At 35.8% G+C, this 17,915-nt stretch overlaps 2 protein-coding genes across 2 annotated transcripts in view; one reads left to right on the top strand and one right to left on the bottom strand.

Moving 5' to 3' along the window:
• Window positions 1–6: 6 nt before the first annotated feature.
• On the bottom strand, window positions 7–16,096 carry LOC121371119 (lysophospholipase-like protein 1). Its single transcript, XM_041496782.1, has 5 exons — window positions 16,003–16,096; window positions 6,885–6,984; window positions 4,721–4,887; window positions 3,774–3,889; window positions 7–2,439 (listed from the first exon to the last, which is right to left on the bottom strand). The coding sequence occupies exons 1-5, from the start codon at window positions 16,094–16,096 to the stop codon at window positions 2,218–2,220; spliced, it is 699 nt and encodes a 232-aa protein (XP_041352716.1). The 3' UTR covers window positions 7–2,217.
• Window positions 16,097–16,135: 39 nt separating this feature from the next.
• The window catches only part of LOC121369993 (tubulin polyglutamylase TTLL5-like), a 38,670-nt gene continuing 36,890 nt past the window's right edge, over window positions 16,136–17,915 (top strand). Inside the window, exon 1 of the mRNA XM_041495075.1 lies at window positions 16,136–16,231. The gene's annotated coding sequence lies outside the window, so the exon portion shown is untranslated. The remainder of the gene's footprint in view (window positions 16,232–17,915) is intronic.

The following is a 17,915-nucleotide window of genomic DNA, read 5'->3' as shown; positions in this document are numbered from 1 at the left end:
AACAAGCACATGGAGTTTTGATTACTCTCTGTCATGGTCTGAATATAGCTCAGTAAAGCGCTCACCTAATGTGCTTGGGCTAAAGGATCAAATCTCCTAGGTGTACCCATTCTCTGATTGTGTTTCTTCCCATCACAACCAATGTCCCCCAACTGGTATAACAGGCCTCCCAGCCACTTGTACACATTATGTACACAAGATACCATCTACTACCTCAACAATTATATACCAAGGCTTGCCAGCAGTCCATGCCGATATCCAGGATATTTTGAAAGTTGGTGCATCTTGTGTCAGTAATACATCCTCCTCACCTCATCAGGTGAGCAGGATCTTGTTTGGCACTTGATACAGATCTCCCACATTCAAAGCATCTTCTGAATTTCTGACAGGCTACCTTTCACTGCCAATATAACTCACTAACATATTTTATTCATTAGCATTTGGCAAAGCAATTGAGTTAAATATAGGAAATGAATCTCAATATAGGAGTTTTATAGGATCCTATAAAAAAATATAGGAAATATAGGTCTGGGAGGCCTGGCCGTATAACAAAGGATTTGGTATGTTTTGTCTTGTCTGTGGGAAAGTACATATAAAAAGATTCCTTGCTCCTAATGAAAATTCAAAATGTAATACATTTTCATTTAAGACTACATTTACCAAATGTTTGACATCCCATCAATTTTTCTCCAGTGCAGTGATGTCATTAAACTTTTAACTTTTTTTTACTTGGCAGAAATATACTACTGAATATCAATAGAACCCATCTGTTTGCATTTCACATTTGCTTGGTGGAAAAAACCCCAAAGTCATGGTGGCGATGATGGTGAAAGCAAAGGCTAGGTGGAATCTATCAATAACTATTAATAGTACATGTATAGTGCTCAACAATAATTATTTTAAAGTTTGCTTTGTTTAATGACACCACTAGAGCACATTGATTTATTAATTATTGGCTATTGGATGTCAAACATTTAGTAATTTTGACATATAGTCTTAGAGGAAATCTGCTACATTTTTCCATTAATAGCAAGGGATCTTTTATATTCACTATCATTTTTGTAGGATGGGATGGACTATAGATAACATATCATAATTATGACATCTCATTCATAAATGCATATCATTATTTACCAAAATAATCTCGTAAACGGTAAAAATGGACACTAAGTTTAGTTAATGTACAAACCTGTAACACACTTGGATAAAGTTACAATAGAGTGAAACAAGATTCTGTGACGCTGAAATGGAAATATTCTTTAAAATGACTAAGTCTGTGACATTGAAATGGAAATATCTTTAAAAATAGACTAGAACTTGACTTCATAAACATGCGTTTTTGCAAATATGAAAAATGCATTTTGTCCTATTAGAAACACCAGGATTACCAGAAATACTTTGGGTTGTATGGAAACTGATAATCTAAACATAAAAATCAAAACATTAAAATATAAGTGATCATAAACGGCTCTAATAGTGATAAACTGGCCTTAGTGTTTAAAAACTAGGGTCTGTCACTTTAAACAAGTTTTCTTTAGGGTATCATGCTGTATTTCATGGTGTTAGTACTGCTTACAATTTCCAGGATTTGCAAAAGTATGTGAAGTTGAGTACTGTATAGTGGTAACATTTGAAGCTACCACTATAGATCACACGACATTTGACAATTTAGTCTTAACCTAATGGCCACCGGGAACATCCATAAAAATTAATGCAAAATTAAAAACTGTAATCAAGAATGTTATCGTAATACCCTTCATCCAACTATTGTCTTAGAGTTCATAATTCTTAAAATATATTAAGTTCTATGCATATTAACTGTCAAACATTTCCTACACTGCAGGGTACAATATTTCAAAATCTAACGTAACCGGAAGTCAGTTCACGTGAGTTTTAATTAGGTGACCGATTGTTCGGTTACTTGAATATAATTCACATAACCGATGAGTTAGACCTACTTAATCCTAAAACATTTAGACTACGGTTCCATGCTACATTGATGGTTCAAATGTATTTTAAAAAACTAAAGATTTTTAATTTGACTACTGATAGGTACTTTTAATTTTAGAATGTATTGGTTCACCATGTAACTGATTAGCGGTTCACATGATTTTAAAGTTGCATAACTGACATGCGAACAGAACAATGGTTCTCGTGAAATATTGTGCCCTGTTAACACAATGTTTAAGTTAATATTATTAAACATTTGAATATTAATTAATTGTTGCGAACTTTTTCTACAATCCATTGCTTTAAGAGTTCAATTTCTTTTCTATTCAATTCATGTTGTAGATGTGACAATGTGTGAAACTGCCCTTCGACACCGAGAGATTTCAACTTTTGAAAGGAGTCTTCCCCCCATTCATACATAACTAAACAGTCCTTCTTGCCATGGAACTGAAACAGCGGAACAAGACTGCTTCCGTCTTCTTTTATACTCTGAAAAATAAATATTAGAAAATATACACAAAATGATTCTAAAAAGCTTATTTATTCCAAGACCTTACTAAACTAAGGAAACATAATTTTGATTCTCTATCCATAAAAGAAGTCCTTATGGTTTGGCGCGAGTAATTGCTCCCACTCGCGTGTGGTTATGCAAAACTATTTCCACGTGGATGAAAACCTGCTCGCCTCGTCACACGCCGATATCATTAATATATTTACTCAAAATTACACTGACTTGTTACACTGGGAGCAATTGCTCTCCTACATAATTTGAGGAGAGCAGTTTGTTGATCACCATCAATTTTCAAACCATAAGCACTGTAAAAGCATTATATTGTACGGTAAAGGATTGGTTAACAGGCATTATTATAATACTTGAGACTTCTTGTCATTTACACAATTTACTAGGATGGACAGAGTGACAATATGTCTAGAAGACATGAAATCCAATGTCTATCAAGTGGTCATTCACACAATTTACTAGGATGGACAGAGTGACAACATGTCTAGAAGACATGAAATCCAAAGTCTATCAAGTGGTCATTTACACAATTTACTAGGATGGACAGAGTGACAACATGTCTAGAAGACATGAAATCCAATGTCTATCAAGTGGTCATTTACACAACTTACTAGGATGGACAGAGTGACAACATGTCTAGAAGACATGAAATCCATAGTCTATTAATTATATCTTGACATCTTTTCGTGTTTTACCATGCAGTTGTGAACAGAAGCTCCTGCATATAGTACTAGCATTTATTATCCACATGGTTCAACATAACCAAGTTAATAAAAACCATACGAAGCACAAGTGTAATGACATAATTCTGGGAAGCAAAGTCATAACAGGTGCATGTGAAATATGATGTCATTTTGTCATCTTCTTGTAGTTGTGGTTGAAACATTTTGAGACAGTCTTTGTTATTCATAAAAAAGAAACAGTAATAATAAACATGCTATTACAGTTGTGTGCGAGTCATACTGATTTTAGGAAACTTGTGTCAGGATTCAGGTATTATGCTCGATCTCGCTCGGGCAATACAAGAATCCTAACACTCATTTAGTAAAATCAGTATGACACACAAGCTCATATAATAATCTCTATATAAATGTAAAATTCTGAACTTAAATGAATGAAACAATAGCCATCCGAACATTTAATGAATGATTTTATAATTCATATATTTTGGATTTAGAGTTAATATAAACTGAATTAACAAAGAAAAAGTTATTTAGCATTCATGCTTCTTCCTTCTTTTTATTGAGTTTGGTGCTATTATAAGAAATCATAATGCATTACCTACACAACATTAAAATCTGACCTTATACACTGATGATTCTGTCTGGAGAAAACTGGATAAGGCAAACACTCCAGCTATCTCCTTGTGGAATCTGTATGCAAGGTGTAGGGCTAAACAACCACCCATGGAAAACCCTCCTAAAATGAAACCAAGTATCAGTCAGCAGGTGGTCAGTACAACCAATGTAGGGTACGTTTGCAAACCTCTAACACTAAATATTACAAACCAACAAGTAAAAGCCTCAAATTTAATATTGGTCAAATACAATCACCAGTCTGTGGTCAAACAATTCAGTTGCTTACTAAGGTTTTTTAATTGCTGAAATGTTCCTTTCAAATAATTTACACTGCGACATTTCTGCTAAAACTAGAACACATATTTATGCTGGCAATTGACATTCAGAAGGTAAAGACCTTCAAACATGGGGTTTTTTTCAGAAATGTACAACATGTTTGAGTTTTTAAGTTTGTTTTGTTTAACGACACCACTAGAGCACATTAATGAATTAATCATCAGCTATGGGATGTCAAACATTTGGTAATTCTGAAACCTGCTACATTTTTCCTAAGCAAGGGATCTTTTATATGCACTTTCTCACAGACAAAAACGCACATACCATAGCCTTTGACCAGTTGTGGTACGCTGGTTCAAAGGAGAAAAAACCCAAACAGTTGAATGAATTCACTGAGGTGGTTCAACCCTGTAACACAAACACCTCAAGCCAGCGAGCACTCAATCAACTAAGCTAAATCCCACCCCGTTTCAGTTACTAGTATAAAACTTAGCGTGGTAACTAAAACATGGAATGTACAAGAATAATTATTCCAAGAAAGTAATTTTAAGTAAGAATATTCAAGAGTTATATTGAAAAATACACTATCAGTAGTGTGGGAATGAAATAATTTATTATGGTAAAATGAAAGTGTTCTTAAATGAAATATTTGTAAAATATATGATGTAAAAATTACCAATTACAATCCTGTTCTTAGGAATGCCATTTTTAACCTCTGCTTCAATTAAATGTGAAACTTCTTTACACGCTGTAGTCAGAGACTCAGTTTCTGCTGTGAATGGAGAAATCTGATCTCGATCAAACCAAACAGTACTAACTGCACCACCCATGGGACTGTATGGCCTGTCACATACAAATAAATAAAATATATACTACTCAAAAGAATTTAAGGGTCAAAAATTTATAACCAATTAAGTTTCAGAGTGTATTAGATTGATGATGTAAACTACACCAAAAAAATTATTTATTGTTCCATATTTACAAAAAAACACAAATAAACGTCACTGTATACAAGAAAGTCACATGACATGCTGTCAAAGTTGAATGTTGTCAAACATGGATTTTACACATTGGAACATTCGTTTAATAGTGTGTGAATCCACCCCTGGCGCGAATACACTCGACACATCGTTGCCTCATGCTGTTGATCAGACGTCTGAAGAACTCTTGGGGAATGGCCTGCCACTCTGCCATAAGAAGTTGACCCAGATCATGAAGGTTGGCCGGAGGGGCATGGTTATCCCGAACTCTCCTGCCTAATTCGTCCCAGGCGGTCTCTATTGGGGCTAAGTCAGGCGAATATGCTGGCCAATCCATCCTGGCGATACCTTGTTGTCTGAGAAAGTCCGTTACCACCCTGGCACAGTGGGGTCTGGCATTGTCATCCTGCAGAACTGCCCCGCCGCCAGTCTGCTGAAGGCCTGGGAGAACCAACGGCCGGATAATATCATTCAGATCGCGGATTCCATTCAGATTGCCATCCACCACATAGAGGGGGGTCCTGTGGTGGATAGAGATGCCGCCCCACACCATGACGCTGCCACCACCGAACCGGTGACGTTGTCTAACGTTAACGTCAGTGAAGCGCTCCCCAGGACGTCTGTAGCCACGAACCCGACCGTCGTTGAACTGGAGACTAAACCTGGACTCGTCAGTGAACATCACTCGACCCCACTGAACACGTTGTCACAGCAGATGCAGCGTGCACCAGTGACGTCTGGCCGTTCTGTGACGTGGTAGGAGTGGTGGTCGAACAGCCTGGCGACAGTAGCGTAGATTATTGGCTCTCAGACGATTGCGTATGGTTTGATCAGACACTCGAGTTCCAGTCGCAGTCCGCAGATTGTCACGTAATCGGCGTGCAGTGGTTGTGCGTTGACGTAGAGCCATATTGGTGATGTAGCGGTCCTCTCTATTTGTAGTGCTTCGGGGTCTTCCCGAAAGTGGACGATTTCGAACAGAATTCGTTGCTTGGTACCGTTGCCACAGTCGGCCAACGACACTCTGACTGACACCAAGTCTCAGAGCAACATTTCTTTGCGTATTGCCATCCTGAAGCCAAGCAATAGCCCTTCCTCGATCTTCGATAGTTAGTTGAAGTCGTACCATTGTCGAATTTGGAGTGTGCACTGTACACGAACGCAAGCTCCAATTATACGGAAATTCAGCATTGGGAACATGGAATACACGTGCAAAGCGTGCAAATGAAGCGCTTTGTGAAAAAGCAAGTTATGGGCACTTAGCAGACCTTTTGTTTTCGCCCTAATTTATGTGCAAATGTAAGCATGTTTTCGCCATTAGAACTAGTCGACAGTGTCAATGACAGTGGATTTTAATTCATTTATGGGTTGCTTTGACTTAATTTCGTCAACATGGAACAATACCATGCGTGACATTATGGTCTAGCTAATATAATTGACATTCAGAAAATAATGTCGAAAATATCGTCTGACCCTTAAATTCTTTTGAGTAGTATACTTAACTCAAATTTTTTTTTTTAATATTTGTCAAACTAAATATTATACATGCACATACACACTCCAAATACAATTTACATGTACACTTATGCTTTTCAATCAAGAATGGTGACTATTAGTATTAAAATTGTTTCTTTTAATTGGATATTTAATTACATATTTTTGTACATCACAAGACATAATATGCCATGTACATATATAACATTGAATAGACTACAGATGTACATATATAACATTGAATAGACTACAGTTGTACATCAAATATTTATGTTTATTAACATGTATGCCATTATTATTTTAGAATACATTTACATGTGTATACTGTTGTTAGGAAATTAAGATACAACTGGATTTAAAACATACCTTGGAGGTGCAGTTGGAAAGATAACTCTAAGGTGTGGGAATGCAAATTCCTCTCCTAGAACGCTCTGTAACCACTGACGAATTCCCGGGCCTGTGTCTCCTGATTATACAAAAATAATTATACAGATAATGTACAAGCAAAGGCATCTTATATTTTTGGTGTTATATCCATGCATGCAGTTTCAGTCAACTGGCTGCATTCAGTTCACATGCCAGTTAGACACCCTGCAGTTAACAAAAACACTAAATCAGTTACCAAGTTTATGGTTACCTTTACAAACGCGCGTGCGTGCGTACATGTATGCACGCATGCAGGGCCGTAGCTAGGATATTTTGTTTGGGGGGCAACTGAGTAGTTAATAGTCTACAACTCCGGATTTTTTAGCTACAGCCCTGGCATGTGTCTGTGTGTGTACATTTATGTGCGTCTATTACTGTAAATCATAGAATATTATCAATCTTAAAACTTAGTGAGGTTGTCATATCAGAAACTAAAAAAAGAATAAGCCTAAGCTGTAGGATCAGCTGAAATATTTTTGATGAATTTAAAAGTTATTCAGCTTACAGCTAACTTAAAATTACATGTAGTAGAAAATTGCAGTATTATGCATGCTAACTAACTATTGTCGTTTGTTATCCTTTTCGTTTTTAAATCGATAACTTGTAATCATTATTGTGTGTTTAGTTAATCACAAAAATCTTTTCTGAACAATCTGTTGTACGTCTGTTTAAATTTAGCATCATGAAATATTAGCAGCTTGTGTGGCCTCGCTAAATTCGCTAATGCTCACTAACATTTCCTAATTTACAATATATCAATACATTATGTAAAATTACAACACACGTTGAGGATTATAACTGTAAATACCTATCTGCTGTAGAGCTTTTCTGTTTCTCTGATCAGCTCGACTTGCATGGGTTGGAATGACATAGTCCATACACTACAATACCTACACTCAATACTGTTATTTGTTACTGTTTGTTTGGAAAGTGCATGACATCAAACTTGTTAACGGGGGCTTTTAAACACGATTTGTAAATAAGACATGGTTACTGACAATCTAAGATTATCTTCAAGTTGTAAAATGACAAGTTAATTATAAAACATGGTGTCAGAAGTGGGATAAAAAAAATTGTAAATACAGCCGGTTGAAGTCATTATTTGTAAAAATGCCAGTTTCATCCACCAGACAACTTTAAGTTCAATAACCCAGAGGAGTGGCCAGACTGGAAACAGCCATTTTCACATTTCTGGGCAGCAACAAAGCTGAATAAGGATGATGAAGAGGTACATGTATAGATAAGCAGCCTAATTTATGCAAAGGAAAAACAGGCAGAACATGTATTTACTTTGTTTGTTTTTGAAAAGGAAAACAATGTAAACAATTTAGAGATAGTGTTGGAAAAATGTAGTGAATATTTAATTGCAACAAAAACGTTATTTATGAAATGGCATGTTTTCATCAAAGATATCAGCAGCAAGGTGAAACAATGTTTTGTCAGATCTCTGTATGAAATGGCACTGTTGTGAATTTGAAAACAAAAAGGAAATTAGGGATAGGTTAGTTGTTGGAATTTGTGATAAAGAATTGTCAGAAACTACAACTACAATCTGATTTGACATTAGATAAAGCAATACTGTACAGACAACTAGACAGTCAGAATTAGTAAAATCCCAGTCAAACAAATATAAGTAATGATCTAGATGATGTACATAGATCTAGGAAACATTACATATAAGTTGGAAATAAAAACGTTAACAGTAACAAGACATATGCCCTAAGTTCAGCCAACGAACGTTTCTCTAACATTTGCAAACTATTTGATTGGTTCCTGATATACCCATTTGGTTTAATGTGAAGTGCATAAACCAGTCTACAAGATGTAGCTTATTACATAGTCAAATAAGATATATCCAGCAATGGGACAACAATGTAAATTGAGTGCAAAGTTTTATCTATTTTGCTGTTTCAGGGTACCAAAAGATTTTTCAAATTAAAATTCCCTGTATTTTCCCTGAATTTTCCATGTTGTAAAATATTTTTCCTTGTCCGATATATCCATGATTTTCTATTGTATACAAGGGCCTCCTACCACCCCCAATATCCACGCCTTCACCTCCAAATACCATAATCAACATATTGTGACAATATATATATGTGTGTACATTTCAACTCATTCTTTTTTTTCTAGTGTTCCAATTACTATTAATATTGTTTAGCCATTAAAACTACAAATGTCCATTGTGGTCTTTGGAGAAAACATTAGGCATTATGTTGTATTATAACTATATGTAAAACCTACATGCTGAATATAAAGATTATGGTTTACACATATAACAATACTTGTATATAGATTAAGTGGCTTAGTCTGGTATAACCTTCTACTGTTTGTGTTTTGGGTGCTATGTGTAGATCATATAAACATGACATTTTCCTTGGTGGTACAATTTGATATAATGACCAGATGATTTCTCATTAAAAATACGTAGATAGTTTTTAAAACTTATATTATACACTAGAAATCACCAGTAGCTGTATCATTCAATACCCTCATGAAAAAGACAAAGGAATCCAAAACACCAATATCTTAGGTTTATTACATTTTTACATATTTTGTATACATATCCATGTATATACAATATAGGACAACAAAATTCCCTGATATTTTTACAGATTCCATTACACCCAAATAAAATTCCTTGTATTTTTCCTTTATTTTCACTGAATAGGACCATAATTTCAAATTCCCTAAATTATGCCTGCAGGGAAGTTTTTAAAACCATTTTCGCTGTTTTCCCTGTTTTTACTGCCTGCAAGTACCCTGTGTTTCCTGCTAAACAAAAACACAAAACAGTACTGTAAGCGAAATTACACAAAAAACAGAAGGCACATTTGCATTTGATGATATCCGTTAAGAGGATAACAACAAATTTTATATAGATTCAATGACATGTCCTGGCTATGAAGAAGTTGAACTGTTTGCTGATACTATTGAAAACAATTGGACCAATTTCTGACAGATGATAACAACATTGCAAAAGCAGTATCAGAAGATTCAAAAACGTAAATGGTAGTTAATTTAACAAAACATGATAGTCTGACCGAGCACAAAAAGATCCAGACCAAATAAAGGGATACTTTGCAGCACAAAATCAAATGTCTGTATCCATATTTTGTAATTGTAATTTCGGAAATATTTTGAGCTGATTGATAATTGAGAATCTTCACGAAGGACATCAAGGGATAATGAAATGTTGCGAATATGGTAACGCGCATATGGTAGCCAAGAATATCAAATATTTCCCAAAAGGTCGAAACTTGTCATATCTGTCAGAATCATAAACCCTCTCAAAGGAGAAAACTGCTTATATTAAGCCGGCAAATTTGCAATCCAGGCAATGGAAAAAGCTTGCAGCAGATTTGTGTGAATACAACCAAAATAAGATTCTTAGTGGTTAATGGACAACTCAACGTAACTGGAAATTGCATACCTGTCTAATATCACAAGTGATGGGAAGTTAAAGAACATATTTGCGCATTGAGGTGTACCAGAAGAGTGTAAAGTCATGGTAAAACTGAACACTGACAAACTCTGAATAACTGCTAGAACTATGATCAAAGCAAACAGTCATTGATACTCCTTTAGGAACGATTCGTCATAATGGAATTCATCTCTAGCCAGTGAAGGAAGGAAGGAAATGTTTTATTTAATGACGCACCACTCAACACATTTTATTTATGGTTATATGGCGTCAGACATATGGTTAAGGACCACACAGATATTGAGAGAGGAAACCCACTATCGCCACTTCATGGGGTACTCTTTTCGATTAGCAGCAAGGGTTCTTTTATATGCACCATCCCACAGACAGGGTAGTACATACCACAGCCTTTTATATATAACAGTTGTGGTGCACTGGCTGGAACGAAAAATAACCCAGTGGGCCCACCGACGGGGATCGATCCCAGACCGACCGTGCATCGAGTGGGCTACGTCCCATCCCCTCCAGCCAGTGAATGACCATATTATTATTATTAGTGAAGCATCATCTGCAAACACTGTTACAAATTCAACAGAACTGAAAAGTGTTTACAGTGCATGTGTAATACTAAGGGGGCATTCTGTGTCAAATCAATAATTTTTCAGACTCACCCTCTTGTTTTCAATGAAATTTGGTACATTTATAGTACTAAGTATTATTAGTATACATGTACTGAGTGTAGTAGATGAAAAAACCTCTGAACCTAAATTTTAAACTTTTTATAATATAGAAGTCTAATATATCAATTAATCTTCAAGATACAGGTCATTGAACTTTGACCTTATTAGGATTACCACCCATAAGGCTACATAACTTTGTTACAACTTGAGGAAGAAGAAAAAAAAAAAGCCTTTTAAAGGTATTGAATAGACTAATAAATTTTATTATGCAGGGTGTGCGATGACACGTACATTGTAAATCCTGACTCATAATTTGGCTCGCACTATTTTTAACTTTCTAACAGTAAATATTGCAGATAGTTTCAACATTAATGTAAATTGTAAACATAATTAATTTTATTCACATTCAAAATACAATTTATTTGTGCTTTCACTGTATAAAAACAAAAAATTCAACCCCGTTCACCTTCAGGTACCCTCTACCTACCATTCTCACATATCTTACTAAAAGTTCCCAATTTCTCACACAATTTCAATCTGTTTCCCCGATTAGTACTGTCTTATGAGCTGTCCACACCATCATCTATCTGTCTCATCTTCCTCAAAGGGTGCAGTCTCTAGGTATGTCCATGTACCCACCTGGTATTCTCACCCTCTGCTGCTAATAAAGCACTAACAACCCCCAGTAGTACGGGATCATAGAAGATCGTTTCAGGTGCCTCTTAATGCCAGAAGTAACCAAAGAACACTCTGAAGTTGTCAGTTAATAAAAATGGCATATGTGTGCCAATGCCACATACACAGGCAACACAATTAGCTGAAAAAGATACATTTTCATATTCACATATAAATACTCTATACAGTAGTGTAAAACACTTTTGGCTAAAGCATTTTACTATATGGCTAATAAATTTGGCTAATTTTTTGGTTACAGGTATTTTTTATCCAGGGTGAGCCCCGCAAACACCTGTCACAGTTGAAAAGACAGTGGTGGTGGTGGTGGTGGTGGACAGATCAGGAAGAAATAAGATGGGAGTTCAAAGGATAAAAAGGAGACGGGAAAATCTAATGGTAGTTAGAAACGGAAGATTTATGTAACCAAGTGTTATTTAAATATGCTAACTAATCATTAATTAATTGTTTTTCATTATATAGAATATATGTATATACTTAAGTAATTCATTTTCCAAATGAATGTTATCGTTTGGTTTGGACTGGAAAGTATTGACAACAGTGACATGACATGACCTGGCCTGACAGTGACACTGGACTGATCAGGGTCATGCATGCTTTTCTTACTTTTTTATCACTTACTAACCCCTCCTTGCTCACTCTTTTCTGGAATCTTCAAACGGTCAGACATATTTTATTCAATGCCAGGTGCTGATTTTAAGGGTTTCACAACCTCATCAATTGATGTAAATCAATGATATGTGATGTTGCTGGCTTGATGTGATGGTAAAGAAATAAACCTGAATATATGTGGACCCATTGAGTTGTTAATTCTGTCAACTACCCCAGAGGTTACATTTGGAGCCCAATGTGGGGCTCTACATCTATCAAACCAGCACATCAACAGGGATGACATCGAGCGATGCAACCTGCTTTGTGAGTCATCCACTGCCTCCAGATGTTTCTTGATACAATCAGGAGCAGAATTTCCTGGGCATGACAATCCATATTTCTTGTGTGTTTTCAACAGTGTACTGAAGATGTGTGTTTAATTGTTTTCTCAACCGTGCGTTGCGAATGGCACCAAGTTGAGACATATATTTTTTTATGTGTGTAGGCCTACAAAACTATTGATGTAACTCAATGTTATGTGATGTTGCCAGTTTGGATCATAGTCATAACGGCCCCAGTACTAAACGGCCTTAACATAAATGGTCAAAACGGCCCTAAGAAAGTCAAAACGGCCAAAGTGAAGAAGTCAAAATGGCCCTTAACAAAAGTCAAAACGGCCCTTGAAAAAAGTCAAGATGGCCTCAAATATAATACTTTAAAAATGTATTTCATCTACACAGGTGTCAAAGACAGTTTTTATAGTACGGTCTCACTACACGGATATTATCTGTGTCTTATTTATGGTTGAATAAACAAGAGTTTAAAATCTACATAAGTGTTAATATGTAGATTTTAAGTACAGGTAAGTTTTGGAGAAACATGAATAGTTATTATTGTAACCATTCCAAACACATCGCCCGAGCCATTGTACAAGAGATTGCACCAAGCAAAGGGCGTCCCACCCCAACCCTACCTCAAAGCCCAAACCCCAAAAATGAGATGGAACGCTAACATTTACGATGAAAACTATTTATTACAAACTATGGTTGCATTAAACCAGTATTTTATTGATATTAAAGGAAGAGCTCTCTTTCAAGATTAACTCACAGCAGTATTTTATTTTTATTTTTTGTTTTTTACCCAGGGCAGAGGAAAAGTTACTCCTGTTGATTTGACAATTAACAAAACCGCCCGAGCCTTAAAACACTCCGATTACCTAACCGATTACCTAATAAAAACACGAATGGTATCATGAAATCAAACTAGTTTGTAAAGCAGATTTTATACAAACTCAAAACACTCACTGTAGAAGTTAAAAGGCTAATTGCTGTTACCTGCCGACGGTATCAAAGAGCCCGCTTCCTTCAAGAGGCCATTGCACGAACACGCATCCAGATTTATTTTTGGTGTTTGTTTTTCATGAAACAAAAGTTTCTCTTTTTTTATCATATAGTTTACGTCATATGGCCTCAGACCACAATTAATTTCGCTATATGTTTCTATATAGCCTTAATGGCTATAACATTTTTAATATCAGCAGGCCCGTGGATTTTTGTATGTACCTTTGCCTGCCTGGGGGACACATACCCTGAAAAGGACAACCCCTGTTGTCCAGCTCTTTCTCCCAGCATATTGGTTTAAACAAACACACCCTCTAAACCTGGCCGGAGTACACCCATTTTACACAAAAAGCACTACTTTTGCATGGGCCGGAATTACCACAAACAAGTCTTCAGTGTCAACAAGTTACACGTTTACAAACTACATGCTCTCCCTGTCACTTCAGTCAAATAGTTGCCACTCCATAGCTGTCTGCCATGAAATAATCACAGTCAAACAGCAGACTACTTGCGCGGTAAAATTTCCGGATTTTGGACAACCAAATGGGAAGATAACTGTAATCTGAGGCCATATAGTGTCATGAGAGAAAGTTATATCAAACATCCAACCAGTCCTAACAAAATAGTTGTGATGGTCACGACGAATCGTGAGCTACTTCACTATGAGTGTAAAATGTATTCAATGCCAAAAAACTGTGAGAAAAAACCAGCATGCACTCAAGTGCGACAACTGCAACGGGTGGACACACAGAGTCTGCGGAACTAGTGTTTCAAAAACTTAATATTTGAAATTGTGTTCCACAGGTGAGAGTTTTGATTTTCTCTGCTCTCTTTGTACACATACGGAACGTCCTGAATCGGTTTTAGAAGTCAGTGTAGACATTAATAATGACAACTTTTCTTTGAATTCGGAATCGTCTCTTAATACTGAAATACATCGCCCACATGAAGAAAACAATGAAGACATCATCGATCTACAAACTTATGGATCTGTTGATTCTGTTGAAGTTATAAAGGATAGGTATGTTTTTATATATCAGGCATCGAAATAAGTCGAGAACGGTCGTTCAGGTTACCGGGAGGTTACGACATGTAAGAAAAGTCGAGAACAGTGTTTCATTCTCGACAAACATTTTAACGTAATGGTAGTTTCGTTTCCGAACGTAAACCAGGCAATGCATTCCGGACTTCTGCATTTCATTTTCTTGTAAGGAATTGCATCTATGTTCGCGCGCACTTGTGCAATTCCAAGCAATCTCGGCAATCCGCGTTTAAGCAGCGCCCACTAGATAAATTTACTTCAGGATTTCGTTTCTCGTACCGATGTTCACACGCACCGATACAATTTCAGAATGTCCACGTTAAAAGTAGCAGTAACGAATTCAATTCTAACTTTCATATAGTTGTGGTAACCTATAGGTTACCAGGCTATATTTTGTGGTAACCTGTAAATGGGTTACCAGACACAATGCTTATTTCAATGCCTGTATATGAATATATATGGATGACGAATAGTAAAATAATAAATTACAGGGCGGGCACGCATGCCCCCCGACGAGTAGCGCCACTTGGAACTAGTTCAGTGTTGTTAAATAAAATGGTGGTCTTAATTACAATAGTAGGCCTAAATTGCATTGTGTAGGCTAATATACTGTTACCAGTGATTCTGTTGTTTTGGTTGTTTTTATACATATTTTTTGAACTGCCTGTGATATAGGCTACATTGATGACTAATTATTACTAATGGGAATTAATTTAACATGATAGTACCTATTGGCCGTTCTGACCATTTCTTTTGGCCATTTTGACCATTGTCTTTGGCCGGTTTAACTTTTTTCTTTGGCCGTTTTGACTTTTTTCTTTGGCCGTTTTGACTTACATGTTCAGGGCCGTTTCATCATGGGGTCGTTTTGACCGCATACCGCTGGTTTGATATGATGGTGAAAAAATAAACCTGAATATATATGGACCCCAGAGGTTACATTAATTTATCATAGACTTTTGAGAAAACAGATTTTTTTTATTGATTAAATTTTTTTTAATGTAATTTCTAAATACTTAACAAACTGTGGTGTCTTTTGAACATAGTCTTGTTAAGAGAACAGGATATGGTATTTCTTCATACGTTGATGAATATGACGTCATTGGTTCGTGTGTACACCCGAGCGTTAGAAAAAAAAAAAAAAGAGGCGCGCGACTACTGATGTGCGCGATAACTGATTACTCCATGACATATAATTTCTAACTCCATAAGCAGGCGACGTTCTTCATCATGGATGATGCGATCAAAATAATGAATTTGTTGTTTTACAATATCATAGTATAATTACCTGACCCGTGGAGAAATATAACGGAGCCAGTACATTTTGTATTTGTTTGTGCTATAATTAGTGGACGAAACTTCTGAACGATGGACGCGGACATTTTTTACCCACAATTCCACTGCCGGTAGTCAGTGCGCCTGCCAAGTCACAGCTCGTTGTTTTGATGAATTCTAGCTTATTTTCTTCGAAGTGATTATGGATATATACTAAATGTTTATCAGATTTTAACGAAATGGTACTCTAATTGTTACTTTGATTTTTTAGTTTATTAATAACTATTTATAACTAATATCTCTTCCTTAGCGCTGACTCCTCATTCTTTATTGATCTTTAATCTTAGTCCGAATTGCGGTCGTAGTTTGGTCTTGACAACATATCAATAAGATGGGGCTAATGAAGTGTTGTTTATGTTCTCGTTGTGCAATATAATAATAGTTTGTATTCTGGGATGAAATAGATGGTGAATAATAACTTCATTTTTTAAATTCGGGAATTTATTTGTAGCTTCCGGTTCTCCTGAGAGCTGATTTTCTGTGGCCATGGTTACGCAAGCTTCTAGTATACTCTTCAAAGAAAGAAACGCATAGCCTACATAGTACATGTTGGTGTTTTTTGTTGGGTTTTGTTATTCATTCATTTTTAATTAACTTAATTAAAATGAAATGGAAATCATACCAATATGCTGCAAATTTAGGGACACAATTTTTAAAAATATTTTTCTATAGACTATAGGCTTATCTCGGGTTTTTTTTAATAAGATATTTTCTGTATCAGTGACAACTAAAGTCCTAACCACATTGACATTGTCAACAACTACTATAAATTACAATGACTTACATGTACATAAATTCCACATAGCATATGGTAGCCTGAGTACTCTAATGGTAAAAGAGCTAGACAGGCATTTACATCAATAATTGTTGATCTCACTGATAAAAACAAATTTGCATATTAATCACTAATACACACACTACAGGAAGAAACCCGTCAGCAAATACATATTTAACCGGAACATTATTGAAAGGATGCGCTGTCAGGTTTCTTCCTGTAGTGTGTGTATTAGTGATTAATATGTGAACTTTTCTCTCTTTTTTTTTTATCAGGGAGCTTGAAAATTATCGATGTAAAGGTATTTAACATCAAACATAAGATTATTATTGTATTAGATCTGGAATCTTTGACTATCGTTTGATAGGCAGAGGTTGTGCAATATTGATATAGATTGGTCTCTGATGGTTAGAGATTGTGATAACTTGCCAAATGTCAAACCCTGCAAATAAGAATATGTCCACGGAAAAACAACGTGCCTTGAAACAAAATTCTAATATAGTTCACAGCGAAAAAGGTGCCGTGGAGAATGAAAACCTACACAGCAATCTCCACTGCATTGCAGATTGCCGTGGTTGAAATGTTTATCTAGCTCTCTTACCATCAAAGTATTTGGGCTAAGCATACATGTATGTGGGTCCCTGTTGATTCACGGTCCTTAATAATTTTATTAGTATATTTTAAAACTGCTTTGTAAATATTATATTATAATTATTATGTACAGAACATAGTGGTACACACACATACACACAGAGCATCAGAAAAATATTATACATACAGATGTACTATTTTAACAAAATACATGTGTGTTCTCATCAATGCACACACACAGGCACCTTTAGTTTAAAAGTGGGGAGTTAAACTAAGAAACGTTATGAATTGATGCAATCAAAAATGCACATGTGCGTACAATCTGCCTGTCCTCACTCACTGAATGAAAAAACATAACTATTGGCTCATGTTATTTAGTATTTTCAAACATGGTTGCATGGTTGTGTATATCTTTTTAAGCAATCAATAAACATGGAACTGATTTAACAGTCAGTGTATTGTTGCATGGTGTTTAAAATAATGATATGTTTGAGCTAACC

The sequence above is a fragment of the Gigantopelta aegis genome, chromosome 4 (assembly GCF_016097555.1).
Source record: "Gigantopelta aegis isolate Gae_Host chromosome 4, Gae_host_genome, whole genome shotgun sequence".
Taxonomy (NCBI): domain Eukaryota; kingdom Metazoa; phylum Mollusca; class Gastropoda; order Neomphalida; family Peltospiridae; genus Gigantopelta; species Gigantopelta aegis.
This window is presented reverse-complemented; position numbering and strand designations above follow the sequence as displayed.